Source organism: Molossus molossus, unplaced genomic scaffold (genome assembly GCF_014108415.1).
Source record: "Molossus molossus isolate mMolMol1 unplaced genomic scaffold, mMolMol1.p scaffold_m16_p_12, whole genome shotgun sequence".
Classification (NCBI taxonomy): domain Eukaryota; kingdom Metazoa; phylum Chordata; class Mammalia; order Chiroptera; family Molossidae; genus Molossus; species Molossus molossus.
Window position 1 is genome coordinate 53,058,286 of NW_023425347.1, and position 27,753 is coordinate 53,086,038.

Below are 27,753 nucleotides of genomic sequence, written 5' to 3' on the forward strand. Positions count from 1 at the left end.
AAGGGAGAGGGAGAGAGAGATAGAAACATCAATGAGAGAGAACATCGATTGGCTGCCTCCTGCATGCCTCCCAGTTGGGATTGGGCTCAGAACCTGGGCATGTGCCCTGACTGGGAATTGAACTGGCGACCTCTTGGTGCCTGGGTCAACACTCAACCACTGAACCACAGTGGCCAGGTACAGGCTGTTTTGATTACAGTGGCTTTGTAGTATAACCTGATATTGGGTATTGTGATCCCTCCTACTTTGTTCTTCTTTTTCAAGATTGTTGGGACTATTTGGTATCTTTTTTGGTTCCCTATAAACTTGGGCTATGTATTTTAAACAAATTTTTTAATATTTATAATTTCTACATATTTAAGGTTAGAAACAGCTTCCTGTATCAGCTTCTATATTATCATCTAGAAGTTTCCACCTGTTAAGGACAGTATGTTGTGTCGCCCCCAAATTTATGTTTTATGGTATTGGAGGTGGGGGTCTTTGGGAAGTAATTAGGTTTGGATGAGGTCATGGGGGTGAAGCCCCTATGATGGGATCGATACCCTTATAAAAAGATGAATAGACCTAAGCTCTTCCTTCTCATTGTGAGGAAACCAAGAAGAGGGCTCTTACCTAAACCTGACCATGCTGGCACCCCGACCTCAAACTTCCAGTCTCCATAACTGTGAGAAATAAATGTTGTTTAAGCCACTCTTAACTTAAGCACCCTTGTTATTTAAGTCCCTGGTATTCTTGTTATAACAGCCTAAACTAGACAACATCTGACCTCCAGCCCCTTTTAATGCCCATTACTGACCCTATTTCCTTTCCCGGTCACTCAAATGTAGGTATATACATATATCAGAAATTTTTATCCTCTTTGGTTCTCTTCATATTCTATTTTTCCTTAGTATATTAGTATTATATTGCTACATCACCAATTGCCATATATGTAGCAGTTAAAACAACATATATTTATCATCTCACAGTTTTAGTGGGTCAGGAGTCTGGGCACAGCTCAACTTGTTCTCTGCTCAAGGTCTCAAAAGGCTGCAACCAAGCTATCAACCAGGGCTGTGATCTCATCTGAAGCTTGAGGTCCTCTTTCAAGCTTACAGGATTGTCAGAAGAGTTAATTTCCATGCAGCTGTAGAATTCATCCTGGCTATTCCTTCAGGGCCAGCAAGAGACTCTCTTTGAACTCAGGCAGAGCCTCAGTTCCTCTTTTAAACAGCTCATCTGATTAGATTAGGTCCACCAAGATAGCTCCCTTTTAATTAACTCAAAGCTAACTGATTTGGGAACGTAATTACATCTGCAAAATACCTTCGCCATAAAGGGTAACATAATTGTAGAAATGATATCCTACCCTACCACCTCTACCATATCCTGTTGGTTAGAAACAGGTCACACCCACACTTAAGAGGAGAGGATTGCACAAAGGTATGAGTACAAGGGAGCGGGAATCATAGGTCTGTTTTAGAATTCTGCCTATTGCATTTGATAATCTCTTACTTAAAAATATGAAATTCACTCTTCAGCAGGAATGACTCAAATCTGCATCTCAATTTCAGTTTCTTTTTCAATAACTATTTCAACCATATAATGAGCATCTCTGCCTCTGCCCATTAGCATTTCAAGCTCAACCCAGTAAACCTTGCTATTCAAGATGAATGAATGTGTCTATTAATTCTCACATAAGGAAATGCTTGTTTGGGTTCATAATTTGCATATACCCTTACCACAAGCTGATCTTTTCCACTTCATTCGGGCCAGTGTATAAAGAAGTGGAGTTTCATTTGCTAGGCACTCAGCTGAGCTAACTGCTAAGCAACTTGCTGTTCCAAAGCAGTACCTCAGGATTCCAACATGCTTGAGCATCCAGAAGTTACACATGTCATGCTCCTCAAGGGTCTCCCTAGAGTAGTCAAAACCATCAACACTGTAAAGTCTTCTGTATTCTCAAAACCAACCTCCCTTCACTCTTCTGAGCTATTTTCAAGTTGTTCATAGGTTGGTTAATCTTATGACTTTAAAAAGTGGTGTATGAACTTGAGTGGAGGATGTTTAAGAAAGGAATCTTCTGATTCATCTGCCAAAGGGTTTGGTGAATGAGCATGTGTGCCTTTTATTTTTCAGGAATGAAGATCCTTAGCTTTCCTTAGATTTTCAAAGGGGTACATAATTGAATAAAATTATTAATTTTGGTTTTCCTCTCTCCTTAACTTTTGCTTGGTTGTCAAATTCTTTTAACCTTGCCACTTTGACATTCTTAGTACTTCTACCATCACTACTAGCATTTCTAGTTCAGGTCTTCATTGCCTTTGTATTATACTCCTAATTACTCTTTTGCCAGTTAAACCTTCCTAAAGCCCATGTTTGAACATTTGTTTAGCCATTCAACCATTCATTCACTTTACAGTGCCAATTCCTGACAATACCAAGATGGGTAGACGTTTCATGTCCTCAATCTTTTCCCGTCTTGGTGAAGAAAACATATATAAATGTATTTTTTCAAAAAACAACGTATGTGCAAGAGTAAATTCTGAAATGTACTCACTGCCCTGAGAATAATCAAAAAACTAACTCATTCTGAAGGAATCAACACAGAGTCACACAGGATGTGACACTTGAGGTGGGTCAGGAAGAATGAATAGAAACTTTGCAGGCCCAAAGGTGTGTGGAAAAGACCACTGAGGGAGATGGAATTGTATGGTTTGATGTAAGGAGTCAAAGTGCAGGTTGAGCTTGGGAAGGTTTGAGCAATTTCTGTGAAGCACAAGGGATCATAGGATGGAGTGCTTGCAAATGAGCTGAAATGGAGGGTGGTCATTTGTCCTTTGTGAGGACCTATGAAAGATTCCGTTATCCATTCTTTTCACGACAATTTGTTAAAGGCCTGGTATGGGTGAGTGTTATGAAATTTGCCGAGAGAGTAGAACTTAAATGTTTTCACACACACGGGAAAAAGTAAATATGTGTGATGATAGATGTGTCATGTGCCCCACTCCCAAATTCACATGGACTATAGAACATGACTGTGTTTGGAGATGGAGTCTTTAAAGAAGTAATTAAGTTAAAATAAGTTCATTAGGATGGGCCCTAATCTAATATGACTGGTGTCCTTATAAGGAGAGGAGCTTAGGACACCAACACCATAGAGGAAAGAACATGTGGGAACACAGTCATCTACAGGTCAAAGAGAGAGGCCTCAGAAGAACCAACCCTAATGGCACCTTGATATCAAACTTCTAGCCCCTTAAATTGTGAGAAAATATGATTGTGTTGTTTAAGCCACCCAGTCTGTAGTACTTTGTTATGACAGCCCTAGCCAACTAATACAGGGGTATTCATCAGGACAATAAACACACAGTCAGGTGTTCTATCTCATTAATCATCAGGGAAAAGCAAATTAAAACCAAATAGGAGGCCTGGCTGGTTTGGATCAGTGGTTCGAGCATCAGCCTGCAGACCAAAGAATTGCGGGTTGGATTCCAATCAAGGGCATGTGCCTCGGGTTGTGGTTCGGTCCCCGGCCCTAGTGGGGGTTGTGCTGGAGGCAACTAATCAGTGTGTCTCTCTCACATCCATGCCCACCATCCCTCCCCCTTCATACTCTATCTGAAGATAAATGGAACTTACTATATTCCAAGAGGGAGGACAGATAACTAAACTCATTATCAGAAATAATATGCACTAAGTGCTACGATTGTGAAAATATAAGATGCTTTGGGGACACACAGCAAGAATATTTAGCCTAACATGGAGTAAAATCAGTGGTCATTAAGGAGAGAGGTAAGCATTTCAGGACTCTTCTAAAGAGAGCTGGCTGAGATACCCAGGCTCCACAAGCAGGCTAATACCTGGTACTCCTGCAGGGAGATGGTTTCCAAGTAACTACTCAACACTTGTTCAAAGATGATGCTGGCTCAGTTTGGAAGAAGAGCAGAGAAGGGCCACAGGTTGCCTCAGCCTCTCTCTTACTCTCCACAGCAGTTCTGCTCTGGCCACAGACTCATCAGAACAGAAGCCAGCACTCAGGGCTGGCTTGGAGGGGGTGTGCCTTGTGAAGTTGCACGGACCCCGAGCTTAGAAGAGCCCTGTGCTATCTTTAATTCTCCAGTGTCACCTTCTCGAAATTCTTAATACTTTTTGAACAAGGGGTCCCACATTTTCATTTTGCACTAGGCTTTTAAATGTATGTAGCTGGTCCAGTCTGTAACTAACTTCACTAGTGATCCTTAAAGAGCAATTGAGCATGTGCCTTGGGAGTTTCATGTGGCCATGATCGCTGAAAATGCAGGGCCTACTCCAGACCTCCTGAGTCAAAACCTGCATTTTAAATGTTCCCCTGGCAATTCAATGCATGTGACAGTATGAGAAGTGTTAACTGAGAATACCTCATGTCCCGCGTGTACTGAGAATAGAGTTGACCCTACCCCTGACTCCTCTGGTGAACATGTGACTTGGCCTGGCCAATGAGAATTCCCTGGCAACAGTGATGAATTAATTTAGAGAGAAACATATGACACAGGTTATGCCAAATACTCTAAATATTGGAATTTGTGTAGGAAAGACTCAGCTGAGACCCCCCCCGCCCCACCACCACCAGATTGCTAGCAGTAAGAGTGATCTAAGTTTGGAGTTGTTGTGGCCACCGCATACTGAGAACGAAACCAGCATTGCCAAAAAAATGGGGAGAAATTGAGTCTCAATACCACAGCCTTAGCTCCCAGGTCAAGGTGTACTATGCTTGGATTTTTTAGTTACTTGATCCAATAAAGTCCCATTTTCATTTCAGTTCATTTGAATCAGGTTTCCTGCAATTGGCCCAAAAGAGACCTGATGGATAAACTCCTCTTCTGTTCATGTTCACATGAAGTACCCCTCAGAAGTAGAGAGATCTGATTTGCTGTAATCATAAGTACACAGCAATAGAAGCACTTTTTGCTTGAGCTATTCAGTTTGGTTATCAAGTTGCAGAAATTCACTGGATAATTACCAAATTTCCACTTTGTTTTACTTTGAATGACAGACCAGCCCTGAGTTGAAAATATTTTCTCTTTGCTTTTATTTTTCTGCTGTTTCAATACATCCTATTCCATTGTAGCTGTTAATGGAGGACCAGTCAATTCCAATATGTAATAAGATGTTTCCTTCTGGGGTGTAACTTCCTTAGGTGGTTCACTGAGCCAACAATGCTAAGAGTGAAAAGCTCCTGTTTTCACATCAGGAATAAACAGCTGAAAGCGTTTCTCTGAAAGTTCACCCTTACCCCCACGTGCATCACCTCCTTTAATTGTTGCTTCAGTTCCTCACGGAAATGATTAACCAAGCTTTTTCTTTAATACAACATCAGAGTCCTTTTTCCTTCAAAACATTCTAAACTATGTTTTATTTGTCTGTGACTACCTGGTAGGTCGCTCAGTGCCCTGATTAAGTATTTTCTTACTATGTACTTATTGATTTCTGTTAAATTAAGTCTACACACAATCATAAGCAGGCTAAAGATTATAAAGTTTAAGATTACAAATCTAACTCGAATATTAACCATTAGAGCTGGAAGGGAGAGATTCTTTAACTGAACTCTTTTATTAGTCTCTCTGTCTCTCTCTAAGAAATAAAACATTGTGGATATAACTAAAGCCCATCCTACCCTACTCCTCCTTCTCCCTCCCCCTAGTGGTAAACTCTGGTGAAGTTGGTGTATATTAATTCAGTGTATGTTTTTGAACTTTTATCATGTATTTTAGTGTCTGAAAATTTACATAAATGGAATCATATTAGTATATCTTTTTACACTGTGCCTTTCCCCCCTCAGTCTTATATTCTTGAATTTATCCCCATTGATACATGTGAATCAACTCTAGGATAAGTTTGTACATGAGCACGAGGAAGAATGTATACAGCTGTTTACTGCAGCACTGCTTGTAATAGTGAAAATGTTGCAACTACCCAATGTAGGGAATGGATAACCTGAGGTTTCTTCACATAATGAAACGTCAACCCACAGTTAAAACAAATAACTTACATATTTTATGTGGTCCAGAGAGGTTATGTGAAATGACAAATGTCACTCAGATGGGTAAAGGGAAATCCAGAACTCCTGGGTCTAATCTTGGTGCTCTTTTTTTTTTTATTAACCTTATATTTTGAAGTAATTTCTAACTTACAAAAAATAATACGTACAATAAATTTTCATATACCTTTACCAGACTTTTTTTTTTTTTTTTTTTTTAACATTTTGCTACTTCTTTTTTCTCTCTCTCTCTTTCTCTCTCTCGATAAGTTTCTTTACAAAGTTACCTGGGAGAGGTTGCTTGCATATATTATGGCCCTTTAACAATAATACTCCAGTGTGTTTTCATATAAAGAAGTGTTTTCAAGTATTCACAGTAGAGGTATCAAATGCAGGAAATATAACAGTGATACAGCATTTTAAAAACAATCTACGGCCCATATTAAAATTTTGTTGATTGCCCCAATAACAGCAAATTTGTGACAGCAAACCTCCTCTTACACTTTCCCTTGGTGTAGGATTCAGTTCAAGATCAGGTGCTGCATTTGATAGTCCATTTTAAATGATTCATTATTGCTGAACCCAAAAAATGTTTCCCAGGTGTGCCTTTAGTGATTCCTCTGTGACATATACCTGCTGACTGTAATATCTTCTTGTTAACTGCTATATTCTTGGCATGCACACATTATTACTACCAAGGTTCTAATCTTACGTGGCAAAGGTTAATTAAAAGAAGAAATTTAAACAGCAGCTTCCATACTTTGAGGAATTAACGGGAGGGCACAGCGCTGAGATAGGCACAGTGTATGAGTGAGGTGCCCCTGACAAGATGCCTCATCCCTCTGACTCAGTTTCCTCAGTGTTAAAGTGCTAATAATACACCACAAGTTGTGGGGAAGTTAAACAATGTATGGAAAGAGTCAGATATGAATTCATGGAACTCATTTATCACAGATACGTTTTCTTTTTAATTTGTGCACTGAGATTTAGTTTCTGGCAAGTTTGTGTGTTAATGGTTATGACACCTTAAGTCAGTTGACAGCAGGAAGTGTGGGAGGTGACACTTAAGTCATTTCTTCCGCAGCTTATGACAAGGTTACCTGGTTCCCACACAAACACAGATAAGGGGTTTTATCTTTTACATATCATACTACATAAAACTTGGTACCATGCAAAAAATTTTGTTTATGTAGTCAGAAAAGGCTTTGTATCTGGGTGCTTGAACACTTTGGTAAGCCACACTTTACTTAAATTCTGAAAGTCAGTCATGTCATTTAAAGGGATTGTCCTCTCAGATAATGTGCAATATCATTAGCTAGGCATAATTTATGATAGAATGCTGAAAATTATAAATGTTTTGAAATATAAAAATATTAGAACTTGGTTTCTATTTTCGACTTCCAGTCAGGAAGCACGATGAGTTGAGAGTGCAATCCAACGCTCACAGGCTTTTAAAATTTATGGTGTTTTCTTCTGTCTGTAATTGCAAGAGATTGATGTAGGGAGAAGCTGTCAGGATGGTTTGAGGTTTAACTCCAGTAACAACTTACTGAAAACAACATCAAATATATCTTTGTGCAATAGTAACTTTCAATTTCAGATAAACTGGTGTACAAGACAAAAGAAACAAACAAACAAGCAGCATCGTTGCTAGTCATTATTAGAAGAAAATCATATAGACTCTAGGACCAAAATACAAAGCTTTTTTTCTTTTTAAGTCTGGGGGGTTGTATTAATTGGGACTCTCAATTATAAATAACAGAAATACAACTCTAAGTAGCTTAAGCAAGAAGAAGACTATTAGAAAGGTTTCTCATGAACTGTAAGTCATGAATGTGATTGAATCTTATTAACAGTTAAAACCAGGTGCTTAGATGCATTTCAGGTTTTCATTCCATCTCTTCTCTTTGCCTTTTCCTGTTTATCTGTTTCATTCTTCTTGTTCTCTGTATGTAGACCATCCTCCTTTTATTCTGGTCACATGGAGAAAAACATGATTGACAACAGCTTCTGAACTTTGCATCTAAAATTCTGTCACTAGAGAGAGTCTCTGTTTGTCCAGTGTTCCTGGGAGAAATCTTTCATTGGTCCAGCTTAGGTCAGCTGTGCACCTCTAGCCCAATTGTTGTTACCAGAGGTAAGTCCTGGGAAGGCCTTTGACTGACCGAGCTTGCATTAAGATCCCTCACGCCAATCAGCTGTAGCCAGCTGACCAGGGCAACACTGAGGGACCATGGGTAGGAGGTAAGGAGTAGTTCCCATGAAAGGAGAACTAGGGAGAAAATAGATGACCACCATAGGGGTGTACCCCAGTCATTCTTTGAAAAAATAATTTCTGGTTACTTATTGTATCCATTATGATTAATTCAGATACAAAAAACAGGATGACCAATAACAGTGATTTTTAAAATGTTAGTCTCGCCCTGTCTGGTTTGGCTCAGTGGTTGGAGCGTCGGCCTGTGGGTCAAAGAGTTGGGTTCGATTCCTAGGCATGTACTGGGGTTGCAGGTTCATTCCACAGCTCCGTTTGGGGTCATGCAGGAGGCAACCAATTGATGTGTCCCCCCCCCCCCCCACACTCTCCCTTCTACTCTATCTAAAAATTAATGGAAAAAGATCCTCGGGTGAGGATTAACAAAAACAAACAAACAAACAAATAAAAACAACCAAAAAACGTTAGTCTCATCTAACAGTAGAGATAAATAATTCAGGGCAGCTCCTCACAATCACCATGGCCGTGCACCTCTTCCATCTTTCTGTTCTGCTCTCCTCGGTCATGCCTATTGTCCTCCAGGTCACCTGTGGTCCCAGAGGCTGCTGGAACTCCACCTATCATGTCCACTGTCCAGTTCTCAGGAAGGAGCAAGGGGGAGGAAGAGGGGAAATTTTTCTCCATTTGTCTGTCTCCTCTTTTAAAAAGACTTCCTGGAAAGCCCTCTAACAACTTCTACGTATATCTCATTGGGCAGAACTCACTCTTATGGCCACAACTAGAGGCAAGGGAAACTGGAAAATGTGTCATTCAGTGGGGTCTGTTGATGTTTCAGTAATATACAGGTTCTGTTAGTAAGTAGGAATGTGAGAATGGATGTAGACTAGATCATTAGAAACCTCTACCACTTACTATGAGCCAGACACTGTAAATGAGAACAAGATGGGTATGATGTATAAACAAATAAGTACAGCCAGTCCCTAAGGAGGCACAAGGTGAGGGGGAGAGTCCAGTGCTGGGTGGAAAGATTAGCCAGGAAGGGAAAAAGCTGTATCTCTTTTGTTTTATGAAAAAAAGGAGAGAGAATGGGGGACAGCAAGTTTATAGATGGGGTGGTAGTAAGGTGAAGGGGCTCCATGAATTGGCAGCTGTTGTTCCTGAGAAAAAGAGGTGATGGAAGAATTGGGGTGTAAATAATAGTGTATAAAGGCAAAGATTTCCTTTTCACAATAAGAAACGAGGTTAATGGTATTTCACACCCCAGCAGCGTGTGAAATACCCAGTGAACCTTTAGAAATGTATCAGTGAGGCTGGTGGTGGTAATCAGGCTTCGGTAGTTTTTGTTTTTGTTTTTAGTTCTCAAAGTATTCAGGCAAGTGAGAACCACTGGTCCATTTCTAAGTCACTGATTTGGTGTAGGTTGTGGAGGAGCCCTGGACTAGGAGTCAGGAAAGGGAGATTTGCCCCAGTCTGCCTCCTCTACAGGTCACCAAGCCAACCTCAGCTTCATTTACAACATTAACAGGCTAGATCGAAACAAAAACAGATGGCATTTAAAACAACAATAAATAAATCAATACATTCTGTGGATTATCTCTAGTTGACTATTTCAGGTAGATTTCAGTGACCTCTCTTTACACCAAGGTTCCTATCGACTGTGAGAATGCCTGGTCTTTTAGAATGTAGCTATTGTTTTCTATTAGTAAGCTATTTAGTTAATGTTCCATAAGGTGCGTACACTTGTTTGTTTGGTCATTTTCTTTAGCACACCACTCAATTTGTCTGCCCTTTTAAGCGAGAGCTGTCTAATGAGTGTGTTGGCTAGAAACAGTTCTTCCTGAAGAAATGAAAGATACTGTGTGTCTACTGAAGTGCTATGAACTCTGCCATTTGAATTTATTTGAAGTAAGGGTTTTGGTCGAAAGTTTGGCAGAAAATAAATGTCATGTTGAAATGATCCAAGGAAATAAAGTGCACAGTTGAAAAGAAAAATGAATATTTTTATACTGTATCATTGCTTTCCCATCAATTATACAGCGGCAGTTTAAAGAGAAACAACGATGATCATAAAATAATAGAGTATTCTGGAAGAACCGCAGAAAACACACTGAGTTCTGAAAGTTCTTTGATGCCTGCATGTAATATTGGTTTACTCTCATTGGAAGCAGATTTGAATGAATAGTTTGGGTCATTGTTTATTACTCATTTTTGAAAAAACAAATATCTATTGAGCATCTATTATGTGCCAGGCACTACGCTAAGCATTAAAGATGTATGGGAACAAAAGCAGACAAAAGTCCTGCCCTCCTGAATCTTATATTGCAGTGGGTGACAATGCACAAGATTTATGTATAAAATATGTTTTATGCTTGATTTTAGGTGATAGTGAGTGCTCTGAAGAGAGGAAAAGCAGAGGAGGAGAGTAGGAAGTGTGGGGGTGAGGTCTGCAATTTTAGATAGTGATCAGGGAAGACCTAACGGTAGTGAGCTAACTGACGAATGCAAAAGTCTCAGGGAAGAGCATTCCAGGGAGAAGGAAGAGCAAGAAAAATCCTTGAGGTGCTTACAAGGTGGCCAGTAGAATAGAGAGAGCGAAACCAGGTAGAGCTTCATAGGTCACTGCAGTGACTGAGACTACTATTATTTGTGGGACGGGAAGTCAGTGCCAGGTTTTAAACAGATTTTGGTTTAGCAGGATCATTTGTTACATCTGGTTACTCTATTGAAGATGAACCTTAGGAGATGATGGTGGTTTGAATTAGGGTGGTCGAGTTGAGGCGGTAAGAAGTGGTTTCATTTCTGGACATAATTTGAAGGTAGGGTGGATTGGATTTCCGAATAGTGTAGGCATGAGGAGTGAGAGCCAAAAGGGTCAAGGATGGTGCCTAGATTTGTGAGCAATTGGAAAGATGGCAATACTGTTTACCGAGAGGGGGATATCTGTGAGAAGAGAAGGCTTAGGAGACCGTCTCCTGTTGGGCCTTACAGGCCATGAGGATGTGCAGATGGATATGTCAGATAGTTGAATGTATGAGTCTGGAGTGCATGGTAGAGGTCAAGATAATCTTCTTCCATGACATGTAGATAGTGTAGAACCACAATACTGGACTAGATCACCAAAGGACAAACAAAGGCCTGGGCTGTGGGAGCTCCTATGTTTATGAGAATGAGAGGCCTTGGAGAAACCAGAAAAGGAGGCTGAGAATGAGTGGTCAGAGAGACAAGTCATGGGCTGTGGTGTCCTTGGAGTAAAGTGAAAAAAGTATTTCAGGAAGGAGAGAGTATTAAACTCAGTCAAATATTCTTTAGCAAAGTTCGCAAAATCTGGGTCCCTGTCCCAGAAAATAGGACAAGGAGAGAGAATATCAAACTCCAGTGATTGTCCAAGGTCATATACTTGGCATGTGGTAGATGCTGAAGCCCAGAGTAATGCAGAAAAGCAATTATAATGCATGTGGTAGATTTAAAATTTAAAAACCCTGATAGTATGACCTTATTTCAAGCTCTTCAGTGGAAAATTTTTTTAAAAAGAAAGTTTAGTTTACCTATTGCAACATTAGTTATATTTGTAGTTGTATATGCTTTTCTGCCTTTTTTTTTGCTAAATGAGGATTTTCATTACTTAGTAAAATAAAATAAACAAAATGGAAAAATCAGAGTTTTAAAGAGTACTTTTAAAAATCATTACTTCATTAAAGTTATGAGGATAGGTTGAATCTGTTACATTTTCAAAGCATTTCTGTGTGTGTTTTTGTTTGTTTGTTTTTGCATTATAATTGCTTTTCTGCATTACTCTGGGCTTCAGCAAGATCCTTTCTATCCCTCACAGGGTTCTGAATATGCCATCTATTCAATTAAATGGGAATCTCCAAACTAGCACATTGAATGGAATGTGCAATGAATACTATAAAAAGAAAAATGAACTTGCAAATATTTGGCAGCTTCTTAAAATCCTAAGCTCCTCATTTAAGAAAATGTAAATGATTTTCAATTTCCACAACTAAACTAAAATAAATCTTCTGCATTGAATCCCATAATAAAATCCGTACTGAACTTTGTTTAAGAAGAGCCAAACCCTGGCTGGTTTGGCTCGGCGGTTGGAGCTTTGGCCTGGGGTCCGGGGAGATTGGGGTTCGGTTCCCACTAAGGGCACGTGCCTCGGTTGCAGTTTGTCCCCAGCCCTGGTTGGGTCGTGCGGGTGGCAGCCACTCAGTGTGTCCCTTTCACGTCGATGTTTCTCTCTCTCTCTTCCTCTCGCTCCCTCCCACTCTATCCAAACAAAAAATGAAAAAATGTCCTCCGGTGAGGATAAAAAAAAAAAAGAGGTTTGAAATAAGTATCACATCAACCATTATCCAAAAAATATATTACATATTTCATGTTTACTATGAAATTCTGAACATTAAAACAAAACAGCAGGAGTATGATAGGAATTTAGGGTTGATGCTACTTACTAGGTGAACAAGAGCAGTCCTGTGCTACCTAAAAGTGCGTGCTTTGGGATTTTCTAGTCCTGTTTCTTCATCTCCTCTTTGCTCCACAGCCTCCTGACATGCCTCTCCACTCAGGGACCTCATATTCTTCTTCTTGCTACTATATCCACTTAGACATGTATCCCTCCCACCCCCCCCAATTCACATATGTGTGTGAAGATGTATATGAGAGGAATTACTACAGGAATCCGTATAATAATGAAAAATTGGAAACAACCAAAATGTCCAGAATAGGAAAATATAATACATTTATTCTATGAAATACTGTGCAACTGTTAAAAGAATAAGATAAAGCTATTTATAACACTGTGTTATAACACTGTGTAAAGATTTCCAAGATCTATTGTTAGGTGAAAATAACAAGTGCCCGGCTGGTGTGCCTCAGTGGTTGAGTGTTGACCCATGCACCAAGAGGTTGCTGGTTCGATTCCCAGTCAGGGCACATGCCCAGGTTGTGGGCCTGATCCCCAGTGGGGGGCATGCAGGCGGTTCTCTCTCATCAATATTTCTATCTCTCTCTCCCTCTCCCTTCCTCTCTCTCTAAAACAAATAAAGAAAAATAAAAAATAAAAATAAATAAATAAAACTACAACATCTCCACCTCTTAAAAAACAACAACAACCACCAAAAAAAAAAAAAAAAAAACAAGTCACAGAACAATACCACAATTTTAACCATTAAAAAACTGGAAAGAAAAACATGATATTATTTTATTAAATGTATTGGGTCATCCATTGGTTAATAGGATCATATAGGTTTCAAGTATAAATTTATATGATGCAAGATCTGTATATGCACTGTGTGCCCACCACCCAAAGTCAAATCATCTTCTGTCACCATATATTAGGCCCCCTGCATCATATGATGATGATGAGGATGGGGCATGGGAAGCAGGAGAAGGCGGGGGACTGTCACTTTGCACTCCATTTATATTGATATCACTTAGATTTTCTAAAAGCACTTTTTAAAATGAATTACTGTGTTGCTTGAAAATAAAAAAAAATTTTTTAAACATTTTTACTATTATATTCTTTCTCTCCCACATCTAATAAAATTCTCAGGCAGGATGTGAACAGAAAGAAAACAGTCAGGTTTGTTGACTTCCGTATCTCACACGGGCTCCAGTGTTTGACTATTTACGATTTCCTTCCTGTGCTCTGACAGAGTCACCACTTTTAGGTATGTGTTTAGGGTTAGAAACAGCATTTTGGTTTGCTTGAATTTTTGAATCAAGGATCTCAGGAAAGAACTATGTTTCTCTAACACTTGCTTATTTTAGTTTTTGTTCTTTTCTTCTTCTCATAAAGCTAGGCCACAATCCTTTCACTATCCCAAACAAAAATGAGTTGTTTAAGAATAAATTCTCAATTTATTGGAAAATGCTAATTATAAAAAGTAGATAATAAGTTGTTTTCCTGAACATAAGTATAAAGGTAACACATCTTCAGAACATTGATGGACATTCTGGATAAAAAGATGCAGAGCAGGTTGAAGAGTGAATTAGCAAAATGGCTGAGTGTCCTAGCATGAAACATTACATTACACCATTAATTGGGATTTAATGGTATAATCATAGCAGTGGGAAAAAGACAATAATATTCTATCAAACCTTTGTTAGAGATCCTTATAAAATTGCCTTAACTATGGCATCCAAAAAGTAGTACACAATCTACTCTACGGATCAGAATCCAATTATTTTATATTGGTTTTATGCTTTTACAAACCAAGAGAGCGCCATAAATTATTTTTAATCACCTTTCTTTTAAATCCATAGTGTCTGCCAAGTGGATAACATTACCCATTAAAACATCACCTTCTAGAATTGGTATAATTACTTCATAAAAAGGTAAACCACAGCATCATTCAATAATCTTTGGGGTTATAAAATCTAATTATGTTCACAACACAATATTTTACTCTTGGTGGCCATAAAAAGGACATAAACCTGAACAAAACCCAGACATTTATGATAAAGTAATTGGAAAGAAACAAGTTGATTATTGCATATAGTACTGTTTCTATTAGCAACTTCTAAGAGAAAGCTCCTTTTTACAAAGTCATTCACAGTGTGGGGAGGCTTGAGGGAGTTGTGGTCCCGATAGCCTGGGTTGGTAGCCTGTGGCTGCGCTGGAAAGTTCAGTACAGTCCTGGGGCACAGGCTTCTGAAGGCTGGGCTGGGATCCAGGTCATCCAGGTGTAGAAGAGAGAACCTTCCCTGAGCTTGGATTTTCACACTGCATGTGTAGGCTGCTTTAGACATACCTTCAACCTCTGTTTCGACGGGAGACTTGCTTTCACCTGTTTTATTGGGCTTCTGCAACAGATTTCATTTCAGGTGCTAAAATTTATTTATGAAAACTCAGCCCTATGCCATAGTCATGGGCTACGTCTATGTCAAAAAGAGGATGACTGAAAATATAAGAAAAGAAGCTGAGAACATCCTCTGATTGAACCAGCAGGGTCAGACAGCATTCCACGTTACCCAAGAACCACATGCTAAAACTCATGAATCTTCTGATATTAGCAAATATTACATCTACTTTGTAAAAACAAGTTACTAATTTATAAAAGAATAAAACACACACACCCCAAGAAAACACCCCAAAACTGTACTGCAACTGTGCCTCCTCTATTGCTTCTATGTAAAAAAAAAAAGAAGAAGAAGAAGAAGAAGAAGGTGGCTAGGGGCAAGGAAGATATTAGACCAGGAGGAAATTGGATGTCCCTTAGTTTTATGATTGTCCAGAATTATGATGTTCCACTGTGCTTCAGCATTACTGAGAATTAATCTGCCTTCCTTTCTCTATATTTCACTTCTCCTCTTCTCTCTCAATGGTTATCATTAGGGGCTTTTCCCTCCCTCTTTCTCTCTTACTCCTTCTCCTTAACCCACACCAAGAAGCATAACCCATCCATTTAGAAAGCAGCAACTTACAAAGATTGTGAGATTCAGGAAGTTAATAATAAGCCCAAGGGCTAGATGGAAAGATGAAAAGACACACACTTGTCTCCAAAATCTACAGAAAATTCTGGCTGAGGGAGGGAGAGGTGGCGGGGGGTGGGGTTAGGGGCAACATGAACAGGAGGGAAAGAAGTAGAGATATTAGCTACTGGAGAATTTTTCTGCAGAAGAAACTTATCAGTGGCAAGCTGAAGCTCCATGCTGGCTCCTACGTGTGATTCAAATGGCAGTATCAGTGTCCCCTTTTCGGACAGACTTTCCCTGACTACCCACTGTAAAGTGACCACCAAGTTGCTCTTTACCACATTATCCCATTTTACCTCTCTACCCAGCACGTACTACCTGGTATTTTTCTTCTTTACTTTTTTCTGCTTCTCTTCATCCCCTCTCTTCACCCCTTTCCCCAGTAAACTGTAAGCTCTTTGAAGGGCAATGACGTAGTCCCAATAATTGTGTGTTTCTTGCCTGTAGAATATACGTCCCAAGGCTGCGTGAACTTGGCTGATTTTGTTAGCATCCATATCGCTGTGAGTCCTAGTACATGGTAGGGACATCCAATACTTCAGTGAATAATACTTGAATAAAAGAATCGCAGAAAGAGAACCCTTGCCCCCTTACCAAGGTTGCACTGTGATGACGCAGTTGAAGTTTTCCTGGAGTTAGGGCAATGGCAGGCACATCACCTCTGTCATAGATATTGCTTCAATTCTTAGTCCACTGAGACACGAGGGCTACTGGCAAAGATAGAACTAGAAGTGTCTCCTCTGTGCTATTGGTCATGTGGGGGTGGGGAAGACACCACAGAAAGGGAAAGCAGCCCCCTTCCGCTCCAGAGAGCAAGAAGTTCTAAGGCAGACACTTACTGTAACGAAGCATGTGCAGATCAAATAACACTGCAGTTCTTTAAGCTGGACAAAAGCTTTTTTGATGTGCAGCAGATGACAATTATACTGAACTGCACTAAGGAAATATTTTTCACATGTTAACAGATGTCATCATCATGTTGGTAAACATCAAAGCTTTATCTCAGTCTTTTGTTATTTCTATCTCAAATACTACCTGCCTCTTTGCTTCATTATAGGCTTTCTTTGGGGAAGAATAAAGCAAAAGCATATGATCATTTACGAATCAAGATATTTAATAATGGTATTTCATTAGTGATTTAAAATACACTTTCAGGATGTGTAAAGTACAACTAATATATACATATTCTAGGAAAAATAGAATAGAATTTCACAGCTGGGCGTATGTTTTTCACACTGAATAGTAACAGTCCATTTTTGGAACAAAATGGCTTTAGTAAATATACAGTAAAATAAAGAGAATTGTCAATGCAAAAAAAGTGATGCCTTGTTATAACTTACTCACACGCTGGACATTAAACAGTCTTCTCAGATAGCGTGACCATGTGATTTATTATCCAAATGAGATGCTTCTGAGGGTGAAAGGTGCACTCACTATTTAGCACTGAGACAAAAGCCAGGAAAACCGAGATGTGTGGTCATCCTCCTCATGGGGACACTTCATGACAACAAAACTGCTTTTAGCTTTCTTTCTTTTTTGTGTGTGAATATTTAAATCTTTTATTTCTTCAGTAGTTTAGTACTTGATAACCACAAAACAAGAATTATCCTTTTTTAATTGCTTATTATTTCTTAGGTGACTTAACAACTGCCACATAAACTAGGATTAGGCTGTTGACATAAAATTTAATGCAAAGAATTTTTACTGAGCACTTATTAAGTGTTAATAATCTCTTACTTGAAATTCAGAGACAATAGAAAACAAAGTTCTGAACTCATGGAGCTGAGGCTATAGGTGGAATTAAAATATGAATGTATGTTAGTAGGAAAGATGTAATTATGTTATTAGTATAGGAAGTAGGTTATTAATCAACAGGAAAATGTCAAAACAACAAAAATGCTGGTGCTGGGAAATTAGGAAGCACTCCTCAGAAAACACGGACTTTCCGGCAGAGGCGGGAAACGGAAGGGATCTTCCCAGCGGGCCAGCAGCACGACGAAAGGCCTGGAAGAGACTCTGAGCTACTACTTATAGAAATTGTTTCACACCATCGGTTTATATATGGTTTTAAAGATATCTTCATATAGTTTTTTTTTTTTAAGTGACAAAATATTCTGACAAATATTTCCCATTGATAGGAGCAAGCAATATGTTATTGTACATAGCAGAAATAAAACACTAGCAGCCAGCCTGCAATATTTTGAAATAAAATCCTGGTTTACAAATTTCAAGAATTGGAAACTAGTAGATTAACACAAGGTGTTCATTTAATAACATGCACAGTAACACCTGTGAAAAGTCAGTGAATAACACTGCAAAATCTCTAACTGGGATTAAAGTAACAGACAGATCTCCACCCAAGGTAACTGCTATATGCAATGTTAACATGTCAACAGTTCCTTTGAATGATTTATACTTCATGTCTATTATACAGGTAAATCTGTTTTATTAATATTGCAAGTCTAGTCTTTTTTGCTAGCACATTTTTTTCATGTAATACTGTTTCTCTGTGCACATGTGCAATAAATCCTCTCTTCCAAATCGATGCTTTAGTGGTAAGTTCTCATTCTGCATCTCAATAACGTGAATTGTCATACTGAATACAACACTATAGCTACATATCTAATGAGATCTTTAAAAAACCTGACAGACAAAGCTTTGACATAGTGATTTTTTTTTTTTTTTTAAAAGAAGCAATTTCTTGGCTAGTGATCTGTCTATTCTAAGGAAGAACCTTAGCTGTTAAAATTGTGTCCACGCAGCAGACTTCCCTGTGCTCCTGAAGAAGAGGCTCCAAGCTGGATGATGCTCACACCTCTTTTCTAAGGATACATACAGAAGAGCCAGGTCACCCAAATCTGGTTGAAATGGAGGCTCTGTGTGTGTACTCTGGGCAGTCAGGCCAGTACTTGATTTATTTATTTATTTTTTAATTTTAATTTTAATTTTTGTTACAGATGTTTCTCCTTTTTTACCCCATTGGCACTCCCCCCCCCCCGCCCCGTCCCCGGTTTGGAATTCTGCTTTTAGCTTTTTAAAAAATTAAATGTCTCTACATGGAGGGACCTGGAAAGTATCATCCTGAGTGAAACAAGCCAAGCAGAGAAAGACAAATTTCATATGATCTCACTGATTTCTGGAATCTAATGAACATAACAGTTTGAGGACAATCCCCTAAGGAGTGGGGAGCTGAGAGAGGGATGAACAACAGAATTTATATGCATATAGGCATGAACAGTGGACATGGACAACAATCGGGGGAAGGGGCGGGGAGGGAAGAGGGAGGGGGGAACCACTGGGGGAAAAAAGGAGAATCATTTGTAACAAAAATTATTCAATAAAAAAAAATAAAAATAAAAAAAAAAAATAAAAAAAAATAAAAAATTAAATGTCTCCGTTAAAAAAAAAAAAAAAAAAAAGCCCCAAACAAAAGATAGCTTGCTCACGTGCTAAACACACGGTAGGCAACTGGGCCTTTTTTGATCAACTGCCTGCTTTCTAGTAATAAAATTAAACTATTTAATCTGAATACAAGTTATTGGTGACAACTGTTAGACGAGAAAGAGAAACTCAGTGGGTAAGTTACCCTGTTTTCAAATTGTTCTGTTCATTAAAAAATGGTTCTCCTTGACGAGGTGAGTGATTCTGAGGACACCTTAGGGCTCAGCAGAAAGGCATGTGGTGATCAATTAGCGGTCTGCAGGAGACATGGGGTATGGGGTAATGGAAGGCGTGGCAAGTATTTAGACGTATATCTGTGTTAACAGTAATTTCCTGACATATATCTAAGACATAGTTGATTACAAAAAATATATTACACCTTGCTGATCCTGCATCTGCTGCCTCATTAATTCTACTACAGTGTAATTAACACACCAACTACGCCACAGAACAGTGCCATCGTTCTTCACCTGAATGAAGGGTAAGTCTTGTGATTTCCACACATCACTGTGTTATAACTTTCTTAGTGCATAATCAAAACAAGGAAAGATCGCCCTGGCCGGTTTGGCTCAGCGGTTAGAGCGTCGGCCTGCGGTCCAGAGAGACCCGGGTTCGGTTCCCGCTAAGGGCATGTACCTCGGTTGCAGTTTGTCCCCGGTCCTGGTCGGTCGTGCGGGTGGCAGCCACTCGATGTGTCCCTTTCACATCGATGTTTCTCTCTCTCTCTGTTCCTCTCTCTCCCTCCCACTCTACCTGAACAAAAAATGGAAAAATGTCCTCGGGTGAGGATAAAAAAAAACAAAAACAAGATCAAATCCCTAACACTTGAATAGAAAGTAGTAGACAAAAATAAGACAGCAAATATGCTAATTCATCGCTCCTTTGTTTCTGTCCTTGACTTATTTTTTGTTGGGGGTTATGTTTTTATCTACTCAAGATAATTTTCAGCAATATAGTGAAAATTCAACTTGCTTTTCCCCTTGCAAGCTACTATTAATATCTTGACTTTAAATAACTATTTTCAGCATTTACTTCACTACCATATACTTTGTATTATTTATCCTTTATACAAGAGAGAGAGCTGTTCTGTACCTTGAAATGAAGGAAAATAAAAAGGATATAGTTGATACTTTTTGAAAAATGCAGGAGGTGTCCCCAGTATTGCTGTGTGTTTTTTGCGGCCATAAAGTATGCCCCATATTTGGATCTTAATTCTCTACTTTTAAAAACTAAGGCATAATTAAATTTATGTTGAGGGGGAATTCAACTTCAGATTGCAAGGCAACTTTCTCACATTAACTTGAACTACACAGGTCTACTTTCCAACAGTGAAATCCTATCAAAGTGGCTTTCCAAAATATTTTGTGGGAAATAAGAATTAATAGATGGCAACTCCTCGTTGATGATCCCCAAGCAGGAGACAAATTCATCAGGCAGCAGGGTCTGTTCTGGAATAGTTTCGTTGGGTGGAGCATTTTCCAAAAGCATGGTGGTTTCACCCTCTATCGACTTTTGAACGTCAGAAGGACTGCATTCTCCTTGATTTAAAATGAGGCTTAATTCTCCAAGAATTAGTGTATTGCTTAGCGAATTCATACTTGAGACAGAAAGAGTAAAATTAGGATATTTCTTAAACCGGGCATTTTTTTCCAGGTCTAAGGAATCAGCGGTTGGTTTGAGAGTTGAGGAAGCAGTTTCATCATTATTGCTGAGATGATTTTCCTCAGTGAGAAAATTTGAAATCTGGGGTTTATACCCAGTGTTGAGATCAGGAATGTACACAACTGTAGCATTGGTGAGGAGTGACTTCTGTAGCCAGTCTCTTGGCTCCAGGGGTCTTGTGTTCTTTTCCTTGTAGTCCGTGGGCTGGTGTTCTTCTTTGAGAAAGATTTCTATCTCTGTAATCACTGGATCAACATATAGGACCTGTTCACTGGAATTATTATTCGTAAATTCATTGTTTTCCTGGGAAGAAAAAGCATTATTTTGTTTTACAAAAGACATTTAAAGGAGCCAACTGGATAACTGAATAAGAACTGAAAATCTATTTTCCCTCAACTTTCCTTTCCCCCTCCTTTTTCTCATATTGTTTATCTTCCCATACAATTTTCTCCCTAGTCCTCCTGCTCGATTCCAAATCTTTATTAAATTCTCCCATGAGGAGACTGAACAAAAGGAAACATAAAAAGAATCCATGTTTTAAGCACGTTTTGGTTAAACATTTTTAAAGAGAAAGAAGCATTTTGCATATTAACTTGCGTATTATTTCAGAGCCTTTTAAAATTTGGATTTTGAAATATGTTGGAATATTTCTTAATACTATGGAGACTTACTACAAGAAAATACTTGTTTTTTTTTTAATGAAAAAAGGGAAGGGGAGAATCCTATTTTGCTTCCATTTGAGACTAAGGTCGTAGGAAGTGCTCTGAGTTGAGGTTCTAAAGGCATGTAGCTGCTCAGAATTAAGACGTATCTGTGATGATCGGGAGGGTAGATGAATAAGATTTTTATTTGTATAAAAGTCTGATGGTTTTTCTGGGTAAGAAATGGTCTCAAGGCTTTCCAACTGAAGACTGGCTTCCCAGGGCAAATCACTCCCATCCAATGCAGTTAGAAAATTATAGCTGCCTGCTATGGACTGAATATTTATGTCTCTCCAAAATGCAGATGTCAAAGCCCTAATTCCCACTGTGATGCTGTTAGGAGGTGGGATGTCTGAGGAGTAAGTAGTCTTTTAGTGGACCCCTCAAGAATGGGATTTGTGCTCTCATAAGAAGGGACAGGAGAGAGACGATCCCTCCCTCTGCTCTGCCATGTGAGGATGCAACAAGAAGGCAGCTGCCTGCAAGAGAGCTCTTACCAGGAACCAAGTCTCCAGTGTCTTGATCTTGGACTTCCCAATCCCCAGGAATGTGAGAAATAAATGTGTGTTGCTTAAGCCATTCAGTCTATGGTACCCTTATAGCAATGTGAGCTGATTGGAACAAAGCCTCATCTGAAGGAAACTCTAAGGTTCACTTCCAATTTCAAGACCCCATGGGTAGGAAGTTTGACAAAAAGGAAGACCTTGAATAAAGCAGCATGAACAGTTGTTCAGATTTTCCTCAGGCTCAGCCTTCCCACAGAACGTACAAGGTTTGGATTGGAATAGGCGGGCACAGGTAGTAGTCCACCATCCTCCACATGGAATATATTCCAAGACCCCCAGTGGCCTGAAACCAGAGATGGTACCTAACACTGTATAGTCGTGCACCCCATAATGTTTTGGCCAATGAGGGAACACGTATATGGTAGTAGTAGTCCCACAAGATTATAAAGGAGCTGAAAGTTCCTGTCACCTAGTGACATCATAGTTGACATATCGCCATAGTGCAATGCACTCCTCTGGAGCTACTGCTATCCGTTCATTCCACAAGTATTTGAGAGCTGACTACATGTCAACACAGCCCCCTTCCTCACCTCCCTTTCAGTCCACATTTATCCAAAGACGTCTTCACTCTCACTCCCTACTTCCTCCCTCTCTACTCACTTCCCAGCTGAACCTCTGGACCACAATCACCAATGACCTGCGCCTTGTCGCATTCTACAGACTCATTTCACTCCTTTTGTTATAGACCCGCTACAAATTAGTCAGCACAGCAAATCCTTGCTTATCAACATTTTGTCCACACCTCACTATACTCATCTCTTTGACCCTCCTGAATCTGCCTCTTTCCTAGGACCATGTCTATTTCAGTTGAAAACCCTTCACTGGCTCCTCATTGTCTTTAGCAGTCATTTGCAACCCCTTAACAGTGTTCTCAGTGTTGGCTGTGTAGTGGAATCACTTGGGAAGCTTTGGAAAACACTGATGCCTGGGTCTCCCCAGGCCCACCCTCACCACTAGAGATCCTGGAATGGGCCTGGGCATCAGGATTCTAAAAACTGTTGCCTTAGGGACTTCTTTGGAGATGGAGAAGGAGTTGATGAATGGGCTTGCCGAAGCTCCAAATACAGCCACTTTATTTGTTTTACAAATATTTGTGTTCCTCACATCATTTGAACACAGGGTTCCTTGGCTAAAAATACATATATATTTTTTTAAGTTTGAAAATTATTGGTCAACAGAATGAAGCTCCATAGCCATAAGACCTTTTGTAACCTCATCTCACTCACCATTCCAGCAGCATCGCAGCCACTCCTCAGGTAAAGCTTTCTGATAAAGCAATAGCCAGCCTGCTCTTCTCACCCCTGCGCTTTTGCTCAGGTTGTCCTATTTTGAATGTTCTGTTTTTTTCTGAGCAACTCCTATTCATCTTTCAATATACTCCTGTCATGTTTGGTCTCATTTCTGTCACTACACTTACATCACTGCATTGCAGTGCTTAGATACGGTGTCTGTCCCATCAACTAGGTTTTGAGCCTCTTGATGGCCACGCCAGAGTGCTGGAAGGTAGGAGGAGTACACACGGCAGATTCCTTCCCCTCATTCATAGTCATCAGCAGTTCCTCCATAACCAGCCAAGTCCCATATATCCTAAGGGTCTTCCCGGCTCACCCTTCTCTTCTTTGCTGAAATGGATACCATCTCCCACAGCCCTCTTACATTTATTTTCTCGAATTCCATTGGGTCTCCGGAGTGAAGTGGTGTCCTTCTGGGGCTCCACCCGCTTCTCCAATCTCATGTAAAAATGGAAGTCCCTTTGTGTCTTTGAGACTGATTCAATTGAGCTTTTCTGCCTTCTTCCTTTGGTCCCTGAAGACACCTACCAGTTGCATGGCAACCAAGTGACTCTAACACCTAGCTCACAGTCTTTCACTTCATGTCTATCGTTTTTTTATATTATTGACATTATTACAGATGTCCCCCATTTCTACCTTCTGCCCCCCTCCACCCAAACCCCCAACCTCCCCTTTCTCTCGCCCTCACCCCATTGTTGTCTGAGTCCATGGGCAATGCATATATGTTCTTTGGCTATTCTCTTCACTTTCTTTCATTGCATTGAATAGCATTGTTTTTTCTGCTATCTCTCTTTTCTTTCCCTAACTCCATTTTCTCATCTCTTAAGTATGATTTTAAATACGTGTAATTTTGTTTCTATATATGTTAATACGATATGTTAATATGCACACACATTGATTTATTGGAATGGACATTCTACTCTATTTAACTGAACTCTTGGTCACAGCTGCCATTTAGTTTTTACTTGATGGTGTTTGGTTACCTGTAGCATTTTCACAACATTACTGTGTTCCATACTAGGAATGTCTTCATAAAGCCATTTTGGTATTAGCAATAAGATTCTTCTTTTAATTCTAAGAAACAAAATGACACATTAGAAGCATTTTACTTTAGAACTGGTGTAGGCAATCTCATGGGAGATTAGGCAATCAACTAGAATGGAATGCATAATAAAAATAAAACTTTCTGGATGGCTGGTGTAGCTCACTGGCTGAACATCGACTCATGCACTAAGAGAGGTCACTGGTTTGATTCCTGGTCAGGACACATACCCAGGTTGTGGGCCCGATCCCCAGTGGGGGACAAGCAGGAGGTGGCCAATCGATGTTCTCTCTCATCGATGTTTCTATCTCTCTCTCTCCCTCTCCCTTCCTCTCTCTCTAAAACCAATAAATAAAAAATATTAAAAAAAAAAATCAAACTCTCTGAAGCAAGAGCTAAGATTTTCATATCTTTAAATAGTTAAGTGAGAAGTTGATTCAATATCTGTTGAGATTTTTCTCTTCTTTATTGCTCTGCTTCTCTGTAATGAGCTGGAACATTTCAAAACACTCACACTGGATTCAAGGTAAGTGGGAGAACCACCTTGGAAGTAAAAACTATACATGTGTTAGACATGTGTAGAAAACTGTACGTGTTAGATACATGTAGAAAACTCTACACATGTTAGATATGGCAAAGCATGATGAGCAGGAGGTCTCAGTGTGGAAAAGTTTGGGAAACTTAGGGGATATTTTGTAAAACGTTCCAAGGTGACCACAACCACAGAAAAATATTAAAGAAGAGTATGTTATATGATAAAAACATATAATTCGAGCTTCTATAATTCTGAATTTGTAACGATTCTAAATAGGGTTGAGATGATAGCGGTGGTTCCCAACTTTCCTTGTGTGGATGGAACAAGGGGGCTGGATGTTATCTTATAGTATTCTGGCACAGTGAGACTACCATATTTTATTTAGGCTCTGTACCTATTCAGGATCACCGGGGCAGGTGATGAAAAAGAAGAGGGAGAAGCTATGTATGACCTGCGTCTTCCCCAACACTACCCCTTGGCACTACCACTGTGTTGAAAGCACTTTTTCTGCATTCACAGTAAACATTGATTGAGCAACAAGGTTGTAACAGGAACTTAGAAGAGACTCAACTGATCTCTGGTACATTTTTCTATGTAAACAATGCATCTGTTAACAACAGATCAGACTTTTAATCTCTTTAAGTTGCTTCTCTAGAGACTTTGCTAAGTAACAACCAAAAGGACTGAATGTACTTTGCTAGCCCAATTTGACCTTAAACTGTAGGGTAAAAATAATTTTCTTACACATATTTATGCAATGTTTTATGATTCTGCTTTTTTACAAATTTACACTCTCTTTCTAAACGTAAAATTAGACCAAGTTAGTAAGTTCATGCTATTGGAGAAAGTTTTTATACAGCTGCTAATACAGTGAGAATATATATTTGTGTATATATATATATATGTACACACACAAGATATATATTAATAAGATTATACAGGTTTAAGTGTACAATTCTGTAATAAATCATCTGTATATTGCATTGTGTTCACTACTGAAAGTAAAGTCTCCTCTATCACCATGTTATTCCCACTCTTGGTTTCATTATTTCAAATGTTTTACCCTCTGTTTTCCAGTTTTATTTCTGACATAAGGCTTATCTAAATAATGTATAGTTATAGTAAATAATAGTATCTGCTCTTATGTACAATAGGGATATTTGAATTATCTCTTGTTCTTTAACTTTTTTAAAAACAATGCTTATTTTCCCTGGCCAGTTTGGCTCAGCGGTTAGTGTCAGCCCACGGACCAGAGAGTCCTGGGTTTGGTTCCCGCTAAGAGCACGTGTCTCTGTTGTGGTTTGTCCCCGGCCCTGGGATGTTTCTCTCTCTCTCTTCCTCCCTTTCTTCTTCCTGCTCTATCTGAAGATAAATGCAAAAATGTCCTTGGGTGAGGGAAAAAACCTTATTTAGTTATTAAATTAGCAAATATTGTCCTAATTTTTCATTATCAACATGAAGTTCATTCTTAGGTTATTCTTAGTAACAAATTTAATGTCACTTAAAATTTCACACTAACTTAGACTTCTTTGGATAATAACACAAATATTAATATTTGTATGTGGTATATGCTTGAACAGTAAAATATTTCAAAGGGATTTATAATCAAGTATATAATCAAGCACTGAAAATAAAGTTCCATATTTATTTGCTCACCTATCAAAGAAACCAGGGGTATGTTTATTAATGTGTAATTTAAAAACTTAAGTTCTGAGGGAAAAGCCTACGTGAATTTTAAAAATCACTGGTATACTTTATTTAGAATACCTCATTCTAAATCTCTCTACTAGGTTTTGATTATAAATTTAAAAGAAAGAAAGATTATTAAGCAAGTGATGGCAAGAAAGATAAACGCAATGCCAATTAGGCAAAGCACATTCATATGCATTAAAATTTGTGCGTCATTGGATGAACCAGGAGATTGCCACTTGAAACAACAGATTAGAAATATATATTCTGTGCATATAGCAAAATTTAGAAAATTGAAGGTCTTGCTTTCCTCAAAGTCTCATTTTTAAATAAGTAGGCGTAACTCTGGCCGGTTTGGCTCAGTGGTTAGAGTGTCATCCTGTGGACCAAAGAGTTGTGGGTTTAGTTCTAGTCAGGGGCATGTACCTCAGTTAAATAAGTAGGCGTAGATCTTTACTAACACCGTATTGGGGAGAAATGATTGAAGATGGCCAAGGAGAATGAGCATTGGAGCCGCATGCTAAAACACTAACAAACTGGTATCAAAGTGATGGATTCAGATGGTGCCACACTTCTCTTCACATTGATTCAGGGGATTTGTTGGGGAGGAATTCGAGGTAGGTTATGATGATTTGATCACTCTAAAGAATCTAGGCACTGTAGATAAATAACAAAGCACAGTGAGAAAACATGGCTGTGATATTAGCAGTTCTGGACTCCTGGTCAGTGGGCTGACCCCTTGACCTCTGTAAGCCTTCTGTAAGTCATCCATAAATTAGACCATAGAGCTTTTCTGGCAGGGTCATTGTGAGGATTAAATGAATGACATTTGTAGAGTTTAGTCCTTTTGTTTTCCCTTTCTCTGAATAAAAATATTGATGGATTTTTCTTGTAAATAACTGAATCAACTGCATTTTAGTGATACAAATATATAGTCTAAATCAGAAAACAGAAATTCTTCAAAAACCTACCCAGTTCGGAGCGATTTGTTCAATATCCCAATCAAAGAAAGAATTGACAACACAACAGCAAAGGAGACCATTCCTAATAAAAGTCCAATATCTGGTTGCCTGTTGTCTGAGAGGAAAGAAAAATAATTTTAGCGAAGCTCTCGTGTCCATGTGCTATCAGAATCA

The 27,753-nt window shown here is 39.1% G+C and overlaps 1 protein-coding gene across 1 annotated transcript in view; it reads right to left on the reverse strand.

Annotated features, from left to right (window-relative positions):
* Positions 1-20,362: 20,362 nt before the first annotated feature.
* IL23R (interleukin 23 receptor) overlaps positions 20,363-27,753 on the reverse strand; it is a 66,952-nt gene continuing 59,561 nt past the window's right edge. Inside the window, exons 9-11 of the mRNA XM_036256718.1 lie at positions 27,589-27,694; positions 24,335-24,425; positions 20,363-21,095 (exon numbers count right to left, since the gene is read on the reverse strand). Of these exons, the coding sequence (XP_036112611.1) occupies positions 20,436-21,095; positions 24,335-24,425; positions 27,589-27,694 (857 nt within the window). The 3' untranslated portion in view covers positions 20,363-20,435. The remainder of the gene's footprint in view (positions 21,096-24,334; positions 24,426-27,588; positions 27,695-27,753) is intronic.